Below are 22,930 nucleotides of genomic sequence, written 5' to 3' on the forward strand. Positions count from 1 at the left end.
CACCAGGGCTTCCAGCCACTGCAAATGAACTCTAGACGCATGCGCCCCCTTGTGCATCTGGCTAACGTGGGTTCTGGGGAATCGAGCCTCGAACTGGGGTCCTTAGGCTTCACAGGCAAGCGCTTAACCGCTAAGCCATCTCTCCAGCTCACATGTACCGCTTTGTGCATCTGACTTTATGTGGATATTGGGGAATCAAACCCAGGTTGTCAGACTTTGCGGGTAAGCAAGCGCCTTAACCACTGAGCCCTCTCTCCAGCCCCCCCTATTTTCTTTCACACACGTGTGTAATGTGTTTTGATCATATTCACCTCCATTATCCTCTCTTGCTCAGCTCTCGCTCCCACTAAACTCCATCCTCTTCCCAGCCCGCCCCCTCCTACTTTCATGTTATTTTTGTTTAGTCTTTTTTTTTTTTTTGAGAAACCCTTACACTAAATTCCATAGTAGCTCTGTCAGTCTATTATCCAATGAACAGGGAATAATCACTCCTTTCCTTACATCTTTGCCAGCGTTTGCTGTCATTTATTTTCTTGAGGTTAGCCATTCTGACTGGGGTGAAGTGAAATCTAAACGTAGTCTTAATTTACATTTCCCTGATGGCTAAGGAAGCTGAACACTTTTTACAATTTTACTAGCCATCTGTGTTTCTGCTCAGTTCACTGGCCCATTTATTGACTGGAAGATTTGAGAGAGTTTTTGTTTTGTTTGCCTCCTGGCTTCTTTGGATCTTCTTTTCTTCTCTTTTTTAAAAAAATATTTTTATTTATTTATTGGAGACAGAGGTGCATGCCAGTGCCTTTTGCTGCTGGAAATGAACTCCACATGCACGTGCCACTGTGCATCTGGCTTTACATGGGTACTGGGGAAACAAACCCAAGCTGGCAGGCTTTGCAAGCAAGTACCTTCACCTGCTGAACCACCTCCCCAGCCCCTGGGTCTTCTTTTCTATGAAGCCCACGAGATGCACACAATGCCAACATTTCTGTGTTTCGTCAGTTTACTTTGCAGGGCCCAGGCACTGAATCTCAGTGGGTAGGAGAGCTCTTCCTCCTCTATAGAAGTACTAGACAATGGAAGGTGAATAGCATAATAGAAATCAAGTATTGCTTTATAAAGAGATGTTTAATGTCTTCCCAGGGTCAAGGCTCAAGATGGGATAGTCTGGGAGATCTCAGTTGGCACCTGGTATGGTTGGATATAAAATGTTCCCTACAGAATTGTGTGTGGAAATTTGGTCTCTGACTGGTAGTGATTATTTCTGGAGGTCATGAAACCTTTGGGAAGTGGATCTTTTGGGAGGATGGGCCTTGAGGTTAATAGCCTGTCCCCCAGGTCCTGTCTGCCTCTTGTGCTGAAAAGTGAGGTCATGGAAGAGTCACATGTTTCCCCTTGCTGCCGTGGAGCTGCCTGACACTGTGCCTCCCACATCATGATAGATTATGTCCCCTCAAACAGTGAGCTAAAGTAAATATTTCCTCTCTCTCTCTCTTTTTTTAAACATTTATTTTATTTATTTGAGAGAGAAAGAGAAGGGGCATACCAGGGCCTTCAGCCGCTGCAAATAAACTCCAGACACATGTGCCATCTTATGTGTCTAGCTTATGTGGGTCCTGGGGAATCAAACCTGAGTCCTATGACTTTGCAGGCCAGTGCCTTAACCACTAAGCCAACTCTCCAGCCCAATCCTTCCTCTCTTAATGGGCACCTTCCAGGCATTCTCTCACAGTGACCAGAAAAGTAATGAATACATAACCTGAGTTTCTTGAATACCTTGTTGAAAAGATTCCAGATCCAAAGGACTTTGGATCAACCTTGAGAACACTGAGAGAGCCTCAGGCCGCCACGGAAGGGGCAGAAGGTGGCCCACAGATTAGGGACTGCGTGTCACAAGTGCAGGGAAGGCAGGATCCCCTAAACTAAGTGATCCTAACAGAAAATGAAGCAGAAAGGATAAGCTGAAAAGGACCTTATTCCCTCCTCCCCAAGGTCTACTCTGGTATGAGATTCAATTATGAAACAGCAAAGGGCAGGACGGAAATGAAGAAAGAATGGATCGACTGGCTAGGAGGATCACTCAGTAGCCCCAAGGGGAGATTAGAAAAGCAACAATTACTTTCCTTAATTCCTTCTGGCCTAACCTGAATCTTTTCAGCTGGGCCAGGGCAACCCCAAGAGCTGGTTTATGGTATTTAAACTTCCTTGACCTGTTTTTTTGGACAAAGAGTCCAAGTGTTGACTACTTGGGGCGGGGGGGGGAGGGGGAGTCCCTGGGGAGCTGGTTCTTGCAAGTTGCTCAGTCTAGTGACACCCGGCTGCAGAGACAGAGGCCTAGGCTGAACTGCAAGCTCACTGCTGATGACCTGGCCAGTCAGCAGGTGAGAGCACCCAAACACATGTGAATTTCACATAAATAACAGATACTTCTTCAGCCTAAGTATGTCCCAAGTATTGCAATGTTTTGTCTAGGGGTCTTAGCTGTTGCTTGGGAAAACGTGGCATTTTGAATTAACAAGGATTTTGGAAGCTTTGGGCTCAAGCCCTTGAAGCTCTCAGATGGAACCTTACATCATTTTATTATTAATTCTTTCCTAACAGGGTGGGACAAACTCTTTCTGCCTCAGGTTCTATTTATTATCTAGTTGCTAACTGGCCCATGTCCATTTACACACTGGGCTGATATTTGTCTAAGAAGTCTTTTTGGCCTGTCAAATGTCACCTCTGTGTGTCATGGGCCAACTGTGCAGGCAAAATAATATGTTGTACATACAGGGATAGTGGGCAGGAGAATGTTGGAGAAAATAGGAAAACAGACAAAACAAATAATCCCAAGTCACACTGTATTTATCTTATTTTTAACCTCACAATTTTTTTTTTATTTCTAGCATTTTAAAATAACTTTTTCAAAGAAGGGTCTTAGGTCAAATCAAGGTGTAAAACAGAAAATCAAAGGTAGCTAGGGGCTAGAGAGATGGCTCAGTGGTTAAGGCATTTGCTTGCAAAGCCTGACGGCCCAGGTTTGATTCCCCAGTACCCACGTGAAGCTAGATGCACAAAGTGGTACATGCATCTGGAGTTTGTTTGCAATGGCAAGAGGCCCTGGCATGTTCTCTCTTCCTCTCTCCCTCTCTAAACATAACCTATCACAGAATTAATTTCTTCTTTTCAAGGGAATAATACATGAAAATCACTTTAGTGCCACATGAACTTAATTGAATTATCCAGGAACCGTGTTTGGTGGCTGTGGAGAGAGAGAATCCAAAGTCAGTACATCATCACCTACTTGACTTTCCTGCTGCTGCGCGTACCTGGCTTCCTTGGGTCCCTTAATCCACTTAAATTGACCTCAGTTCTGACTTTATGAGTCTTCATATATACTATGGTTATTTTAAGGACTTAAAAGAGCCCAATATGTTCAAGTCATTCTCAAATAGTGAGACCAATATATTTAGCAATTGGAAACAGCTGAGGAAGTTTGGCGATGATTCAGGGCTGGGGAAATCAATCGTGCTTTAGTTAGAAATCAGGCTCGGCCATTAAAAATAGGACCTGAGGCTAGATTTTCTGACTTGGAAGGTCATATTTTACAGATTTGGCACAGAAAGCTCAGTTTCTATAGGGAACTTATTCTCAGGGTAGGAAGGAGAGATCTTTTCAATAATTTTAAAAAATTAAAATAGTTTCATTTGCCCTGGAAAGAACCCACAAGCAGCCTACCCCTAAGCCCAGAACGAACTGAAGGGTCAACTGTGGAGAAAGTGGTTTTCAGAACTTCCTCTTCTTCTATTATTGTCACCAACCTGTCCTGCCTGTACACTTTGAGAGGGAGGGAGGAAGAGACAGAGAGAGAGAGAACAAAAAGGACTATTTGAAGCTCATGCTTGAACCAAAAATTAGAGATTTTATCCTGGTGAGGTGGCACATGCCTTTAATCCCAACATTTGAGAGGCAGAGGTAGGAGGACCACCATGAGTTCAAGGCCACCCTGAGGCTACATAGTGAATTCCAGGTCAGCCTGGGCTACAACGAGACCCTACCTCAAAAAACAAAACAAAACAAAAATATAAAAAACATTAGAGATTCTGCCTTACTGTCTTATTTACATTTAATACTTCCTTTCCAGGGACTATGCTATGAGTCTAAATCTTTCATTGACTTACTTCATTAATCAAAATAAGCTTCTAACTGGTAGGTCAAGGTTTTCTTGGAAAAGAAAAACATTCTTGCAAAGCCCAAGGCTTATACCTTTTAAACTTAGTGGGTTGTTTTCAAAACACTGGATGACCCACTTCTCTGTGAGTAACAGACCAGAGAGTAAAAGAAACAGTAAGACCATCTATTCCACTAGAAAAACAATTCAGAGAAACCGTCTCCACTTCCCGGTTTTCAGACCACATCACAGCATGTGGTAGTCTGACTTCTACCCCCAGAAAGCCTTCTGGAACAGTCCTACACAGCCGCCCAGGTCACCTGAGTGCTGACCCCACTGTGGGATTTGGGGAGTCATCTTTCTTGAAATTTCACTGTACTCCACACCAGCAAGCATAGTTCAACTTTTATTTTTTTCCTGTTGGCTTTCACAAAACTCTATTTTTCTTGGGTGTGCTCCAGTCGATTTGGTTACTACTTCTGCTTCCATGACCTCCTGTTAAATGTAGGTGTCCCTCAGGGGCCCATTCAACCTCTAACTTTTCTCATTTCTCTTGACTCATGACTGTGGTTTAAGTGCCGCAATTATATGTCAGCTTATATCTGTTCTGAGCTTCGCACAGCTCCTCACAATGTATTCAGGGTTTTCACAAATACCTCAGTAGGCTGTGTCCTAGAGCCAACCTGATCTCCCTTAAAGATGTCCTCACTCCCGCTGCATCCTGCTTCAGTTAGAAGTCACCAGCTGGACCCTGTGATAAAACTATTAAATCCTCCTCACTCTCACACTGCAAACCTCACATCTGGTCCTCGGGTTCAATTCAGAGTGATCTCAAGTCTACCCCTGTCTCATGGCCATATCCGTGCCCCCTGTCCCCCCCAACTCTCAAGGTCTCTATGGCAATAGCCGCCCCCTCTTTTCTCCAAAGGCTTTCTGCCACAGCCCTCTGAGCTGGCACCAAAATAGCTGCTGAAAACAAGGTTGTCATGTTTCTCACCTGTGGCCCTTTGCTTTTCCACAGCTTCTTAAACTATGGGTCACAACCCAATGCATGGGGTGGTCATGACAAATTGGGCAATACTGAGAGATTTCTGAACCACACAACCAAAAGTGAATTCAAGATCAAATGCAGAAGCTGCTTTGGGGTGTTTCATGTCAGCAATGAGATGGTAACTGCAACATATACCAAAGAATTGTTTTAAAATAAATTATAAACAAGTATGTTGGCTCTCCCCCGACCCTTTTTTTTGTTTTGTTCTTCGAGGTAGGGTCTCACTCTAGCTCAGGTTGACCTGGAATTCATTATTCACTATGTAGTCTCGGGGTGGCCTCGAACTCACAGCAATCCTCCTACCTCTGCCTTCCAAATTCTGGGATTAAAGGCGTGTGCCACCATGCCCAGGCTGCGCACATATTTCTAGTAATTAAGAAGCTAAGAGAAGAGGATTGCCGTGAGTTTGAGGCCAGCCTGGGCTTTAGAGTTTCAGATCAGCCTCAGCCTGAGTGAGAATATGCCTCTAAAAATCAAAAAGATATGATTTATCATCAGGAAATGCTTAATTTGAATACCTACTTTATACAATCCTGCATACCTGGGGCTGTGTAAAAATTTCTTGAGTGTAAAGGGGTCACAAATGGATAAAGTTTAAGAAGCCCCTCATTATACAATGAACCCTAAAATTCCATGATTCACAGGCTCTTCATAGGCTGCGTCCAAATCCCCAGTACTGTGTGCAGAAAAATTGATTAATTAATTAAATGAGCTTGTATCTCATTATGCCTTTACATCCTAGCCAGCAGTCTGCCTGGCACTCAGCCGGTCATTCCCATGAGTACCTTCACTGACAGTGTAACTGCTACTTCCTACACTCACGAGTCTACTTCTCTGTCACACAACATTATACTCCTCTTTTCATGATGACTTTAAGCATTGGTTCTTCTGGAAAGACTTCCTGGCATTTTTCTACTCTGACTCTGCTGAAGTCCCCAAAGCTCTTGAATGGGCCTCAGTTGTAAACTGACAGATACTGAGTTATGCTTTTATTTATTTATGTATTTATTTTGAGGTAGGGTCTCACTTTAGCCCAAACTGACCTGGAACTTACTCTATAGCTCCAGGCTGGCCTCAAACACAGGACGATCCTCCTACCTTAGTTTCCCCAAGTGCTGGGATTAAAGATGTACACCTCTATGCCCAGATGAGTTATGCTTTTGCTTAGAGATTGGATGAACTTTTATAGACTACAAATTTCTTAAAGATAGGAATCATTTTCTCTTATATATTATATACCCCTGGTACATGGGGGAGTAAATACTTAATGTTTGATTAAAAACACTCTAGGAGGGCTGGAGAGGAGGCTTAGCAGTTAAGCGTTTGCCTGTGAAGCCTAAGGACCTCAGTTCGAGGCTTAATTCCCCCAAACCCACGTTAGCCAGATGCACAAGGGAGTACATGCATCTGGAGGTGGTTTACAGAGGCTGGTAGCCCTGGCATGCCCATTCTCTCTCTCTCTCTCTCTCTCTCTCTCTCTCCCTCTCTCTCTGCCTCTCTGTCTGTCACTCTCAAATAAATAAATAAAAATAAACAAAAAATTTTAAAAAAAAAAACCACTTCTCTAGGGCTGAAGAGATGGCTTAGCAGTTAATACACTTGCCTGCAAAGCCTAAAACCCAGGTTCAATTCACCAGTACTCTCATAAGCCAGATGCATAGGTGGTACATGCATCTGGAGTTCATTTGCAATGGCTAGAAGCCCTGGCACACCCATTCTCTCTCTCTCTCTGCTTCTCTCTCTCAAGTAAATAAATAAAAATATGTTTTTAAAAAGAGAATGGGTGGACTAGGGCCTCAGTTACTACAATCGAACTCCAGACACTTGCGCCACCTAGTGGGCATGTGCAGCCTTGTGTTTGCCTCAGCTTTGCATCTAGCTTACATGGGATCTAGAGAGTTGAACATGGGTCCTTAGGCTTTTCAGGCAAGCCCAAGAAAAAATCTCAGCAGTGGATGATCACTGGGAGGGCTGGTAGCCAGGAGCAGTTCACGTGCAGTGTTTCATTTCTGAGATGTCCACTGTTAATGATTTGGGAGGTGGCTTAGTAACTTGCTATTTCATTGCTTTAAATTCACTTGTGATCATTGCACTCGGCACTCCTGGCTTCACTGCTTCACTTGCTGGTGACATTTACTTCTGATCGTGCCAGACCGTTTGCCTGTGCTTAGCAAAGCCAGGCTTGTCCCTATGACTGGCCAGTGAGTGCAAGTGAAATCATGACCCATTCCCATTAACAGCATCCCCACCACAAGCATACACACCTAACAGCATCCTAATAAGCATCATATCTAGCAATCCCATCACAAGCAAGGCCTAAATCAAGCAGTCCTCTAATGCACCTGCAAGATGAAGGACTACTGTCACATTGTATTTTTAGTGATGAAGAACCACATACAGAAAATAATATTGAATGGGGCCTGGTGGATGTCACAGGCTTGTAATCCTGGCTCCTCAGCAAACTGAAGCAGAAGGATCAAAAGTTCAAGGCCTGCCTGAGTTATAGAGTGAAATCAAGACTAGCCCAGACAACTTAGTGCAATGTGTTTCAAAAATAGCAAAATATAGTGGCACATCTGTCATGGTGGAAACCAACCGCCCTCTAATTGGACTGGACGCCCGCTCCATGGGAGGGAATACATCCTTGCTACTGAAAACCTGCAACAGGGGTAGTCATGAGCCCTAGGGGTGTAACGTCTGCTGCTGTCTGGCTAAATGTATATACTATGGTCATCAAACTGCCTGGTAAGCACTTCTCTTAATGTTCATACCCATATATTACTGCTACTCTCACTTTTGGTAGAGAACCTTCTCTTTTCAGGTGGCAGTGATCTTGGGATGACTCAGAAGGCACCATAGTGCTAAGAAGAAGTGACAGAGGAGTGCTCAGCACTGAAGTATCTCTATCACACCTTCCAAGTCTCAGGGTCCATTGTGGAAGAGGTGACAGAAAGAATGTAAGAGCCAAAGGAAGGGTAGGACTCCTTGCAATGTGCTCCTCTAGACACAGAATGGTCTGGATATCCATGACCTCACAGTGCTTGACACCATCTATACAAGACCATCAGAATAGGAGGAAAAGATCATGACATCAAAATAAAAGAGAAGCCGGGCATGGTGGCGCACACCTTTAATCCCAGCACTCGGGAGGCAGAGGTAGGAGGATCGCTGTGTGTCCGAGGCCACCCTGAGACTCCATAGTGAATTCCAGCTCAGCCTGGGCTAGAGTGAGACCCTACCTCAGAAAACCAAAATAAAATAAAATAAAATCTGACAGAGCCTTATCTTTTGTTTGCTACAAATCCATTTCTTTCTAACTACCTAAGGTATTTTGATATTTGTAGAATATATATTTTCTACCTTGAATGGATATTCATACCTAGTTGTCTTTATTGAGCTGTGCTTATATTATACCAATGTGATTGATAAAACATATCAACCTATTATAGACACATCAGTAAAAAAAAAAAAAGTATTTCCATATTAAATGTGGAAAAAAATTTAAAAAAAAAATAAAAGAGAGACTGATTGAGAGGGGGAGGGGATATGATGGAGAGTGGAGTTTCAAAGGGGAAAGTGGGGGAGGGAGGGCATTACCATGGGATATTATTTACAACTATGGAAGTTGTTAATCAAAAATAATAAATACATTTAAACAAATAGCAAAATGAAAGGGGGGCTGGGGATATAGCTCAGTGGGAGAGTACCTGCCTAGAATTTCCCTGAATTTAATCCCCAGTACCACACACACCCCCCCACCCACACACACAGATTAATTAGGGGCTGGAGAGATGGCTTGGCAGTTAAGGTGCTTGTCTGTGAAGCCTAAGGACCCAGGTTGAACTCCCCAGAATCCACATAAGTCAGACACACAAGATGACACATGTGTACTAGGTGGTGCACATGTCTGGAGATCTATTACAGTGGCTGGAGGCCCTAGCATGCCAGTTCCCCCTCCCCCTCCCCCTCTTTCATTAAAAACAATTAACTAGGGATGGAGAGATTGCTTAGTGGTTAAGGCACTTGTCTGCAAAGCCAAAGGACCCAGGTTCAATTCCCAAGGATCCACATAAACCAGATGTACAGGTGGTGCATGAGTCTAGAATTCACTTGCAGCAGCTGGAGGCCCTGGCACACCCATCCCCTCTCTCTCAAATAAATAGATAAAATTTTTTTAAAAGATTAATGTGATGGGTTGATTGAGGCGTTCCCCATAAACTTAGGTGTTCTGGATGCTAGATTCCCCAGCTGATGGCAACTGGAAATTAAAACCTCCTGGAGGCAGTGTATTGTTGGGGGCAGGTTTATGGGTGTTATAGCCAGTTTCTCCATGCCAGTGTTTGGCACACTTTCTGTTCCTGTGTCTACCTTACATGGGCCAGGGGGTAATGTCCACCCTCTGCTCATGTCATCGTTTTCCCTGCCATCATGGAGCTTCCCCTCGAGCCTGTAAGCCAAAATAAACCTCTTTTCCCCACAAGCTGCTCTAGGTTGGGTGATTTCTACCAGCAATGTGAACCTGTCTGCAACGATTAATTAACCTAAACTCAATACTTGTATCTTTATAATTAGCTGAAACCATTTAAATAAAAATGATTTGCTTTACCGAGAGCTTCCTAAAAGTCTCTTTGGGTTTTTTTTTTTAAATTTTTATTTATTTATTTGAGAGTGACAGACAGAGAGAGAAAGAGGCAGAGAGAGAGAGAGAGAGAGAGAGAGGAGAGTGGGCGCGCCAGGGCTTCCAGCCACTGCAAACGAACTCCAGACGCGTGCGCCCCCTTGTGCATCTGGCTAGCATGGATCCTGGGGAGTCGAGCCTTGAACCGGGGTCCTTAGGCTTCACAGGCAAGTGCTCAACCGCTAAGCCATCTCTCTAGCCCTCTTTGGGTTTTTTTTAAATTAAAAAAACAAACAAACAAACAAACCTGGTTTGGTAAGAACAGCCTTATGGTGTTTGCTTGTTTTCCACAAGGTCCTGATATGTAGCAGGTGGCCTGGAAGTCATTCTATAGTCTAGGCTGACCTTAACCTTGGAGGAATCCTCCTGCCTCGGCCTCCCGAGTTCTGGGGTTATAGGTATATACCACCGTACCCAGCAAGAATGGCATTTAGGAGATTCTGTGTGTTTTAGGGATCATACCTCCTGTTTGTGTTCAAAGAGAGCTGCTTCCCAAGTCCACATGTCATACAGGACAGCAAATCTGTCCACTCTCGCATGGGCCCATCCCCAGTGCGGGCTACGCTGTGACTTGCTGTCCTCCTTGTGACCTGGGAGAGAAGCGGGTGGGAAGTGTTAGATTAAGGCCTCCAACAAGGCTGGTTCTGAGGGAAATGTGCCCCTGGATGATCAGCCGCATCTCAGGAACGGAGACACGGAAACTGGAACTGGGCCTATTATATCCACTGAAGAAATGTCCACAGAGACAAGGCCCAGGTCCACTCTTGTGGACCTCCAAGTCTATGGGAGCTTGGGGTTTTATTTTCCAATTTTAAAGACAAATTTTAGATATAAAACCAAAGTTCAGCTAACATAAAACTAAAGGTCTGGCCGGGCATGGTGGCGCATGCCTTTAATCCCAGCACTCGGGAGGCAGAGGTAGGAGGATCGCTGTGAGTTCGAGGCCACCCTGAGACTCCATAGTGAATCCCAGCTCAGCCTGGGCTAGAGTGAGACCCTACCTCAAAAAACTAAAAAAAAAAAAAAAAAACCCACTAAAGGTTTGGCGTCTGGTGGTTTATCAAAAAAAAACCCTCAGATTAAATATATGTGTGTGTATATAATTTATTTATGTATTTAGTTGCAAGCAGAGAAAGAGAGAGAGAGAGAGAGAGAGAGAGGGAGAATGGGTGCCCTCGCCACTTCAAATGAACTCAGGATGCATGTAGCACTTTGTGCATCTGGCTTTACATGGGTACTTGGGAATCAAACCTGGGTCCTTAGGCTTTGTAGGCAAGTACCTTAACTGCTGAGCCATCTCTCCAGCATCCTCATTTGCTATTTTATTCATGTTAACTAAATCAAAAATTTTCAAAGAAGAGGTACTTGTTGGAAAAAAGGGGGTTCCGTGATATAAGGGAGGGGGATAAAAATGTTTAATGCAAAGGGATTATGATCAAAATACATTATGTATATTATATATTGCATATTATATATATATACAAATTATCATTAAGAAGTTTTAAGGGCTGGAAATGGCTTAGCTATTAAGGTGCTTGCCTGTGAAGCCTAAGGACCAGGTTTGGTTCCCCAGCACCCACATAAGCCAGATTCACCAGGTGGCACATATGTCTGGAGTTCATTTACAATGGCTAGAAGCCTGATACATTCTCTCTTTCTCCCTCCCTTCTTCCCTCTTTCTCTATCTTCCTCAATAAATAAATAAATGTTTTTTTATAAATGTTTAAAGTTTTCAGGGAAATTCCCAAAATATTTCTTAATTATGCTGATTGCCAACTTAAATCAATAAAGTTAATCTTTATTACTATTTGACAGAAATATTTTTCTACTATATTAATTTAGTTTTCACTGCCAAAATTCTTATTGCTTTGGGTTTTTAAGTGGCATGTTTCATAAGAAAATACTAGAAGGCAAGAATGTACAGGTGCAGACATGTGAGTTGGATACTAATTGAGTCTATGATGGGTACTTAGCAAGAGAAAGACTTTGATTTCTCTCGCAGAAGTCAAGGAGCCATTTCACAATGGATGACTGTATACCTATTAGCTTGATTGAAAGATGCCTGTGTGGTTAAATGTGTTTCAATCTAATTAAACTCTCAGCAGCTAGAAACAGTGACACGGTATTGTGAGTTAATGTGGACAAAAGTGCTGCATTGTATGTTATATATCTAGTAAAGATAAAAATGACGAGCTGAAATTAAATGGGCTCAAGCATCGGATGCTGTCCCTGCATGACTGAGATCCTCAGTGTTGTAGCAATGATGTGATATAGGATTGATTCCTATGTTAAATTCATTCTGAGACCTGATAAGTTAGTTGTCAGACATCCTCTGAGCAGCATTTCGTAACACTATGAACATGAATTATCCTTAATTACAGTGCACACATACTGTGAAATAACACAAAAGCCTTGCTAAAGTTCCCTTCAGGTGTTGCAATGTGTCTAAAACTTCTAAACTCTTTCCAAATGAAATAGTCAGTGCTATCACATGATTACGTCCTTTCTGAAAATGTTTTATATTTTATTTATGAGACAGAGACAGGAAGAGAGAATGGGTCTACTAGTATCTCTAGCCATTGCAAATAAACTCCAGACACACGTGCCACCTCACACATCTGGCTTACATGGGCACTGGGGAATTGAACCTGGGTCCTTAGGCTTTGTAGGCAAGCACTTTAACCACTAAGCAATCTCTCCAGCCCCACACTATTCAATTCTTTTTTTTTTTTAATTTTTTGGGTATTTTTATTGATTTATTTGAGAGCAACAGACAGCGAGAGAAAGAGGCAGAGAGAGAGAGAGAGAGAATGGGCGTGCCAGGGCCTCCAGCCACTGCAAACGAACTCCAGACGCATGCGCCCCCTTGTACATCTGGCTGACATGGGTCCTGGGGAATCGAGCCTTGAACCGGGGTCCTTAGGCTTCACAGGCAAGCGCTTAACCACTAAGTCATCTCTCCAGCCCTCTATTTTTATCTATTTCTAAAACTGGCCATTTAGATGATGGTACCAAGAAAGAAGAGAGTACGCAGATGATGCACTGGTTACCCTGAGGGATGAGCATGCCCTCTGAGACTTGTCTGACATTCCCCTGGCCAGATCTTTTTGCATCATGATGTGTTCCTGTTAGGAACCCAGCATGTCTCTGCTTCGAAATGCAGTTTCCTCAAGGTCAGTTGCTTAGGGGAACAAAGTCATTCATTTCACTTGCTTCTTTGCTTTAGGGCCCAGCACCATGTCCCTTACACCCAGTGGGTGATGCAGAAATTTCCCTGTGCAACAAGCATAGTCTAAATGAGAATTTCATGGTCTGGAGAGATTGCTCAGCAGTTAAGGTGCTTGCCTATGGAGCCAAATGGCCAGAATTCAATTCCCCAGTGCCCACATAGGGCAAGATGCACAAAGTGACCCATGCATCTGGAGTCCATTTACAGCGTGGCCCTGGTGAGCCAATACTCTCTGTCTCTCTTCTCTCTCTCTTTCTCTCTCTATTTGGAAATGAATAAATGAATATTTTAAATAAGAATTTCAGGCTGGAGAGATGGCTTAGTAGTTAAGTGATTGCCTGTGAAGCCTAAGGACCCCAGTTCAAGGCTCGATTCCCCAGGACTCACTTAAGCCAGATGTATAAGGGGGCACATGCGTCTGGAGTTTGTTTGCAGTGGCTAGAGGCCCTGGCATGCCCATTCTCTCCCTGTCTATCTGCCTTTTTCTCTCTCTGTCTGCCTGTTGCTCTCAAATAAATAAATAAATAAAAATAAATTAAAAAAAAAGAATTTCAGCTAAGCACTTCAAGAGTAGTCAGTTTCCACCAGGAAGGGGTAGTGAGCTATAACAGAACATCTTCTCACTAGTGGGAATGTTTTAGAGGTGGAAGATTATTATCTGTTTAATGGATTTGTATTTTTAAAAGATTTTTTACTTACTATTTATAAGGATAGAGAGAGAGAATGGACATGCCAAGGTCTCTTGCCACTGTATAGCAACTCCAGGTACATGCATCACTTTCTCTTTTCTCATTACTTTTGTGCGCCTGGCTTATGTGGGCACTGTAGAATCAAACCCAGGCCTGCAGGCTTTGCAAGCAAGTGCTCTAAGTGCTCAGCCATCTCTCCAGCCCCAATTTTATTTTTTATAAAATATTTCTTTATCCGCAAGGAGAGAGGTGGGGGGAAGGGGTACGTCTAGGCCATATACAGTGCAAACATACTCCAGATGCATGCATCACTGGGTGGCTTTAGGTGGGTACTGGGGCATTGAACCTGGGCCAAAAGGCTTATGCAAACAAGTAAGTGCATTTATTCACTAAGAAATCTCCCCAGCCTTGAATTTTTAGATACTATTGTTTGGTCAGTTGATTTTTTTTTTTTTTTTTTTTGGTGTGGGGGAACTAGTCCAGGCCTCTGAACATACTAGGTAAGTGCTCTACCACTGAGCTACACCACCAGCCCCTGACCAGTTGATTTTCAAAACTCCCGCTCCTTACCTTTTTCTTTCTTTTTTTTTTTTTAATATTTTTTTGTTCATTATTTATTTATTTATTTGAGAGTGACAGACACAGGGAGAAAGACAGATAGAGGGAAAGAGAGAGAATGGGCGTGCCAGGGCTTCCAGCCACTGCAAACGAACTCCAGACGCGTGCGCCCCCTTGTGCATCTGGCTAACGTGGGACCTGGGGAACCGAGCCTCGAACAGGGTCCTTAGGCTTCACAGGCAAGCGCTTAACCGCTAAGCTATCTCTCCAGCCCTCCTTACCTTTTTCTTTTTCGATGTAGTGGCTGGCCACAAGCAGCAGCTCTGCCTCCAGTTCCTTCAGATCCTGCAAGGCTACGTCATATATGACATATACCCCATGCTGGTCCTGGGTGTGGACACAGCCACCTTCTGTGCTGTAGTGGTCATCCTGGCTCTCCACTTCTGAGGATTCCATGAATTGGATGCTGTGGACCTAGAAAGAAAGCCAAGCCCTGACATTACTGGAAAAGGGAGAGTTATATTTTCCCAGTCCAAATAGGCCAGGCAGCAGGTTTGAACCTGTGCCTACACAATGGACTGTCAGCACAGAGCTGCAGACAGTTTGGATGGATAAAAAGCTGCATGTAGAAAAAAATATACATATATATGGACAAAGAATGTTGCAGGAAGAGGTAGTTCCTGAGGCAGATAAATGCCAGCTTTTTTATCTTTCTGGTCAATTCTAGAGCCATGGAAAAGTGGCCTCTGGGGACAGAAGGCCAGGGACTGCCAGATCTCAATCTGGGCCAGGTACTCTGCTGCTCTAGCTCATTAGCAAATGGTGACAGCGGGGGACAGCACACAATGTAAGAGCTGTGGAAATACGTGAAACCACAGGTGAGGCATGTTGGATCCATGAATAATAGCCATTAAGAACATTTTGCTTTAATTCTGTAAGGTCTTCCAGAATGCATTGGTGCAGTCTCATGTCCTACTGATGGGCGGAGTTGGATAATGGGCTCCCAATCCAGGTCTAACTGTGACCTAGGAATGAGCTCTTATTCGGAAACAGGGTCTTTGCAGATACAATCGTATTAAAATATAGTCACACAGGATTCCAGTAAGCCTTATAAAAGGGGAAATTTGGGGCTGGGGAGATGGCTCAGTTAGAAAAGTGCTTTGAGGACCTGAGTTCAATGTCCAGTGCCTATGTAAAAAGACCAGGCGTGGTGGAATATAGCTGCAATCCCAGCACTGAACAAACAGGAGGATCTCTGGGGCTTGCTGGCCAGCCCAGCCTAACTGGCGAGCTCCAAGTACGTGAAAGTTTCTATCTGATAAAGATTGCCATCTCTCTTTTGAGGTACTTACTCACTGGTGCTTCACATTTATTTGTGTGATGTTTGAATATTTTTTATTTTTACTTATTTATTTATTACACAGAGAGAGGGATGGAAAGATGGAGAGAGAGAGAAAGAGAGAGCGACTGGGTGTACAAGGGCCTCTAGCCACTACAAACAAACTCCAGGTGCATGCACCACGATGTGCATCTGGGTTATGTGGGTTCTGGGGTGTTGAACATAGATCCTTAGGCTTTGCAGGCACGTGCCTTAACTGCTAAGCTATCTCTCCAGCCCTATTTGTGTGACATTTTAAAATATTTTTTATTTGTGTGTGCGCATGCCAGAGTCTCTTGCTGCTGGAAATGAATGACCATCCAGCTTTACATGGGCAGCTGGAGAATTGAACCTGTGCTAACAGGCTTTGCAAACAAGGCACTTTAGCCACTCAGCCATCTTCTCAGCCACTTGGGTGACCACTCTTTGTCTACTCCATGGATTATGAAGTACTGTGAGAGTGAAGCACCGTGTTTATGTTGTTCATCGTTGTTTGTCCATTGGTTAGTACCCAAACACACAGTAGATGAGTAGAAATTGTTAACTGACCCAAGAGATGAGTAAATAAATGCTTTTAGAAATTTTCACACATGTATGTTTCCTTAAGTCTGTGCTTATAGTCTCCTCCTGTACTTTTAAGATACTCTACATTGGGCTGGAGAGATGGCTTAGCGGTTAAGCGCTTGCCTGTGAAGCCTAAGGACCCCAGTTTGAGGCTCAGTTCCCCAGGTCCCACGTTAGCCAGATGCATAAGGGGCGCATGCGTCTGGAGTTCGTTTGCAGAGGCTGGAAGCCCTGGCACACCCATTCTCTCTCTCTCCCTCTATCTGTCTTTCTCTCTGTGTCTGTTGCTCTCAAATAAATAAATAAAAAAATAATCTCTCTCTTTCTCATTTTCAAATAATAAATAAAATATTTTTTTAAAAAAAGATACTCTACATTTACTCTACATTCCTAGTCCATAGAGAATGATTTTATTTATTTATTTATTTCTAATCAAAACTTGTGTGTTTTGCTCTCATAAATTCTGGTTTATGTCACTATAGTGTAATATATACAGTCTGTAAGAGGGTGATCATGCCCAGAGTGCAAGATGGTTCTGGGAGAGAAAAAGGAAAGCTTATTCTCTTCACATACAAAGCATAGATATACACATGGTACTAAGCAAATATATGGCATTTTTTGGGCATTAACTTTTCTTTGGAGGGGCTGAGTAGAAAAAAAGCTGTAAGGGAATATTCATAAAGCAAAAGAGGGTAAGAAACCCTGAGCTAGTTTTAAAATTATATATACATTAATGTGGCAAAAATATACACAACAAAATTAATCACCTGAGCTTCTTCTTAATTACCATTATCATTACGGTTTTTGTTTCAGTAGTGCTGGAGGCTGACCCAAGGCCTCATGCATGCTTGGCCAGTGCTCTGCCCTGAGCTGCATCTCCTACTGTGTTTGCACTTTTTATTTTGAAACAGGGGCTCACTAAGTTGCCTGGCTGTCCTTGATTTCACACTGAGGCCCAGGCTGGCTTGAACTTGCCATCCTCCTGCCTTAGCATCCCCAGCGCTGGTATTCCAGTGGGCACCACCATGCCAGCAGCAGCTTCCTTGATAACCTGTGTGCTGGCTTTTGGCCTTTTAAACTCCACTCTTACTGTGCATTTCCATCATCCTTGAAGAAAAGGACAACAATGTGGAGGGTTTTTTTTTTTTTAATCTAATTACTGGAAAAGTCCTTTCCCACTGTTATTGTGCAGGAGAATTTTATAAGATTTTTAGGGAATGGCCATTCATTAGAGTCTGGAAGCTGATGAAGAGAAATAGTATTGTCAACTGCTAGTTCTGATGCCATATATTTAAACAGTCATTTATATCTCTCCCCACTCAAATCCTCCACAAAGGCACAGGTTATCTTCTTCCCTTTCTTCCTTCTTTCCTTCCTTCCTCCTTCCTTCCTTCCTTCCTTCCTTCCTTCCTTCCTTCCTTCCTTCCTTCCTTCCTTCCTTCCTTCCTTCCTTCCTCTCTCTCTGTCTCTCTCTTTCTTTGCTACAGTTTGCTCTTTCCCTTCTTCACTTCCTATCTCTGAAATGTGTACTTCTGCCCACAGGAGATGCACTTTGAAAACCAAGTGGGCACCAGGCATGGCAGCACATGCCTTTAATCCCAGCACTCTGGAGGCAGAGGTAGGAGGATCACTGTGAGGTTGAGGCCAGCCTGAGACTACATAGTAAATTCCAGGTCAGTCTGGACTACAGTGAAACCCTACCTCAAAAAATAAAACAAACAACATAAAAAGAAAGGAAACCAAATATGGCCAATGTGATAGTTAATCATGACTGCCCACTTGATTGGGTTAATTAATGCTTGGATTAGTTCAGCACACCTCTAGGGGTATCTGAAGGGACGTTGCCAGAGACCCTTAGATCATGAAGGCTCTGATGCAATGAATGACTCCACCATTAGGTTTGACACCTGAAGAGACTATTGAGGCCGTGGATCTGCGGAAGGTGAGTCCTAGTTGGAGAAAGTACGTTACTGCAGACATGTCTTGAGAGGCTACATCTTGCTCCAGCCCCTCCCTGTTGCTGTTCCATTCCACTTGCTGTGTGCTCTGCAGCGCAGTCCTCCTCCATCACACACTTCTGCTGTTGTGATGTTCTCTCCAAGTGGCAAGGCCAAGAAACCACGGGCTGAGCCCTCTGAAGCCATCAGCTAAAGTAAACACTTGCTCCCTTCAACTTGTTCTCTCTCCCGGGTATTTTGGTCACACCCATGCAAAAGCAATTCACTTAGCAAAGTGCTTCATGTAGGGCAATGGTTCAGTTACGCTAACATTTTCGTAGTTCCTTTGTAAGTTGTTCATGGTCATGCAGAAGATCCTCCTTCTAAAGGTTTTGTGGTAAGAAAGTTGATACTTCAATGCTAGGCTTGGAAATGTGGCTGGAAGGGGAGGGCAATAATTATTGTCTGAGTAAGAAATAATGTGACCTTTGGAATGATTCATATATGTTTTTAGCTGATGGCACCATAACGATGTGCTGAAAAAAGTTTCTATAGAAAAACTGGTGACTTTCATTGCTTTTGCTCTCTAGTGGCTTCTGCCACCATGAATTAATGTGAATTTTGGGCCTTTTGGCAATGTAGATAATACTTACCTGGCAAGATTACCTTTCCTTGAATCATTTTGCTTTAAGAGAACTCTAGTTCATGGAAGAAGTTGTCAGAAATATTTGTTAGCTGACTCAATCATTGGCTTCAATGTTTACTATTTAAATAAGATCAAATATATCTTTTACTCTACATTTCTAGTCCATAGAGAATGATTTTATTATTGTTGTTAGTCATTCTGTGTTTTGACAGCATGATACACTTCCCAAACCACTTTTGTGTTTGCTGTTCTAATAACCTAACTATTCCGTTAGGGGCAGGAGGGCTAATATTAGTTTATATTACTTAGTAATAAATATTTATTAAATACATACTATGTGAAAGATATATTTCCTGATTGCTACTTCCTTTACCACATGCACATGCAGCAAGCACCTCAAATCTCCATGTCCTAAATGAGAAGGTGACCTTCACAATAACCCTGTTGTAATCATCTCTCGGGTGATGGCAACTCCCCACTGACACACGCTCAGGCTTAAACTTTAAGATGAACCCTGATCTGTTTGCACGGAAATCATGCTCGGTGTACCTTCAACATACATACAGTCATACAGGGCTGGGGAGATGGATCAGTGGTTGGAAGTGCTTATGCAAAGCCCGCAGCCTGAGTTGGCCCAGGTTCGTCTTCCCAGTACCCAGCTAAAGCCAGATGCACAAAGTAGTGCATGTGTCTGGCATTTGTTTGCAGCGGCAAGAGGCCCTGGTGCTTTGCTTTCTGTCTTTCTTTCCCCTTGAAACGGGGATTTTAGGGGTTCAGGAAAGTCCTTAACTCCCAAACCATAGATTTGTGTCTATTTTTACCCAAAGAATTGAATTAAGACCGAGAAGGATAATTATTAAAATATTATATTTATTGAGGGAAGTACAGAACCAAAGAAAGGAGAATGAACACACCCACGTGCCTTCAGAGCTCATGTGGTGGGCCTGGAAAAACCATGGAGAGGACAGAAAAGAGAATTCAAAGAGTTCCTGCCATGTGGAGAAGGAGCCCGTGTGGAAAATAAGGGTTAGGGGGCTCCCCCTTTGGCTCAGCCCAGCTGGGCTTAGCTAAGAGGAAACTCACTAGAAGCTGGAGGTTCAGAACTTAGGCAGCACATCCTCACAAAGGCACTTACAACCTTATGGTGTGGGCCATACCTTCCAGCTCAGGTGAGCCAGAGGGAGAGCTCATTGGTTTGGGCTAGGGGCTGTCGCAAGAAGAGGCCAGCCATGATGCCAGTTCATGGGGTCTGTGGTGGTTTGAATAGAATAGATGACCCCCAAGATATTCAGTTGTGTGTTTGCATCTGCTGCCTACCTGGCTAGAGGCAATGTCACTGGGTGGATCTTAAGGTGTGGTGGTGGCTTTCAGATTTCAATCTAAAGATATGCAAAGTGTGCCTAGCTGGAGTTCCTGAAGTGTGCTGTGCTGTGGCTTTTGGCTTTTAGTTTGTACTTCTTTCTCTGTCTGCTTGGGCCTGTGAAGGCTGCCTAGCTTCTTCTGCCATTATGGAACTTCCCCTGGATCTGTAAGCTTCAATAAATATCCCTTCCTCCATAACTGTGCCTGGTCTGGAAGTTCATCTCAGTGAACCTGAAGCTGTCTGCTACAGGGTCTAACCTTGACCAAGCACAATGTCAGAATTCTAGAAAAGGACCTCCTGTATGGAAAAACGGGTCTAGGGAACTGGGCAAGAGATAAGAAGCCAGATCAGCCTTTGATCTCCAGCAAGTACACTCTGACCTGCCTTTTTATTTTCAGGAGCCCAGTCACCCCAACTGCCTAACAAAGCTACTTCCTGACTCCATCTCATCCTCCAAAATAATAAAAGCATTTTAATTTTTTTGTTCATTTATTTATTTGAGAGCAACAGACATAGAGAGAAAGAAGCAGAGAGAGAGTGACAGAGAGAGAGAATGGGCGCGCCAGGGCCTCCAGGCACTGCAAACGAGCTCCAGATGTATGTGCCCCCTTGTGCATCTGGCTAATGTGGGTCCTGGGAAATCGAGCCTCGAACTGGGGTCCTTAGGCTTCACAGGCAAACGCTTAACCGCTAAGCCATCTCTCTAGCCCAGTAATTTAAAAATTTTTTAAAAATAAGATCAGACATGGTGGTGCATGTCTTTAATCCAGCACTTTGGAGGCTGCAGTAAGAGGATCACTATGAGTTGGAGGCCAGCCTGAGACTACATAGTGAATTCCAGGTCAGCCTGGACTAGAGTGAGACCCTGCCTCAAAAATATTGTTTGAAATAAAAATTAAAATTAACTAGTCATAGGGCTGGAGGGATGGCTTAGCAATTAAGGCATTTGCCTGCAAAGTCAAAAGACCCAGGTTTGATCCCCTAGGACCCACATTAGCCAGCTGCACAAGGGGGTGCATGTGTCTGGAGTTTGTTTGCAGTGGCTGGAGGCCCTGGTGCACCTATTCTCTCACTCCCCCTCCTCTTTCTCTGTCAAATAAATAAATAAATAAATAAATAAATAAATAAATAAATGAAATATTAAGAAAGTGTATTTCTTTAAAAAATTAAGTAGTCATATGTTACTCAATAACAAATTTGTTATGATGTGTCAATTTCACTGTGTGTGAGCATCATAGACTATTTGGTCTACTACGTATATAATCTAACTTATTGTCCATAGGCTACAAGCCTGTAAAGCATGTTACTATACTACTGTGGCCAAAAATCAGAACATAATCACGACATTTGTTTCAACATATCTAAACAAGTTTGTTTACATAACCCCATACCACAAACCTGTAGTAATGCATTGCACTCCGCTGTTATATAATGGCTACAATGTCACTAGACAATAAGCACCTTTCAGCTTATAATAATGATAATAATCATCTCAGGGGATCACTATTGTATATGCAGTCCATCGTTGACCAAAGTGTGGTTACACAGACCGTGGCTATATCTTCAGAATCTGACCATCTCTTGTCTGGCTGTTTTCTCAGACACATTGTCTCTGGTTTAATTAATTCAATGGCCTCCCTGCACCAGTCCTAAAATGCCTCTGTCCCCCTGACAGCAGCATGAATGTTTAAATGTAAATCAAGTATAACATCTCTCTGTTACTGGACAAGGGCTCCTTTTCTCACTCAGAGTCAAAGCTGCCCTTTTTTGGGGGGGTTGTTTGAGGAAAAGTTTCACTCTAGCCCAGGCTGACCTGGAATTCACTATGTAGTCTCAGGGTGGCCTTGAACTCACAGAGATCCTTCTACTTCTGCCTCCCTTTTTTGGGGGGGTTGTTTGAGGAAAAGTTTCACTCTAGCCTAGGCTGACCTGGAATTCACTATGTAGTCTCAGGGTGGCCTTGAACTCACAGTGATCCTTCTACTTCTGCCTCCCAAGTGTTGGGATTAAAGGCATGTGTCACCATGCCTGGCTTCAAAGCTAAGGTCCTCACAGTGGCCCTCAGGCCCATTAGAACCTTCCTTCTTCTCTTTAGATTCACTGTTCGCTACTCTCCGCTTGATCCACTCCATCACGCTGAACTCCTTGCCGTCTTGCAGTCTGCTGTGATTGCTGTGATGGTCCTGTGCAGGGCCTTACACTGGTCCCCTGCTGGTACTTTTCCAGATGGTTTGTCCTTAATTCCTTTGGGTCTTTACCCAGACAGTCACTCTATCCTTCTGTAAGCCTTTCCCCTTCACCTACTTTTAAAACTTTATTTTCATTTTTACTTAATTGAGAGAGAGACAGACAGACAGGCAGATATAGAGAGAAAATAGGCATGTCAAGGTCTCCAGCCACTGCAAATGAACTCCAGATGCATGCACCACCTTGTGCATCTGGCTTACATGGGTCCTAGGGAATCGAACCTGGGTCCTTTGGCATTGCAGGCAAGCACCTTAACTACTAACCCATCCCTGTGGCCCCCCTTCACCTACTTAAAGCAGCAGCATCCATTGCCCACCTCCAGCACCCTCGGTCGGCCTCTCTTCACTTCCCTCCTTGGCACCGTCACCGTCACCTCCTTCCCTGGTCCACAGCCTCAGTGCTCAGCAGCCTGACCCAGCGAACTTCCTCATGCAGAGCCA

At 43.6% G+C, this 22,930-nt stretch overlaps 1 protein-coding gene across 1 annotated transcript in view; it reads right to left on the bottom strand.

Annotated features, from left to right (window-relative positions):
- The window catches only part of LOC101610720, a 212,631-nt gene that overhangs the window by 131,847 nt on the left and 57,854 nt on the right, over positions 1–22,930 (bottom strand). The window contains exons 15-16 of the mRNA XM_045155548.1: positions 14,637–14,829; positions 10,342–10,469 (exon numbers count right to left, since the gene is read on the bottom strand). Of these exons, the coding sequence (XP_045011483.1) occupies positions 10,342–10,469; positions 14,637–14,829 (321 nt within the window). The remainder of the gene's footprint in view (positions 1–10,341; positions 10,470–14,636; positions 14,830–22,930) is intronic.

This window comes from Jaculus jaculus, chromosome 7 (assembly GCF_020740685.1).
Source record: "Jaculus jaculus isolate mJacJac1 chromosome 7, mJacJac1.mat.Y.cur, whole genome shotgun sequence".
Lineage (NCBI taxonomy): Eukaryota > Metazoa > Chordata > Mammalia > Rodentia > Dipodidae > Jaculus > Jaculus jaculus.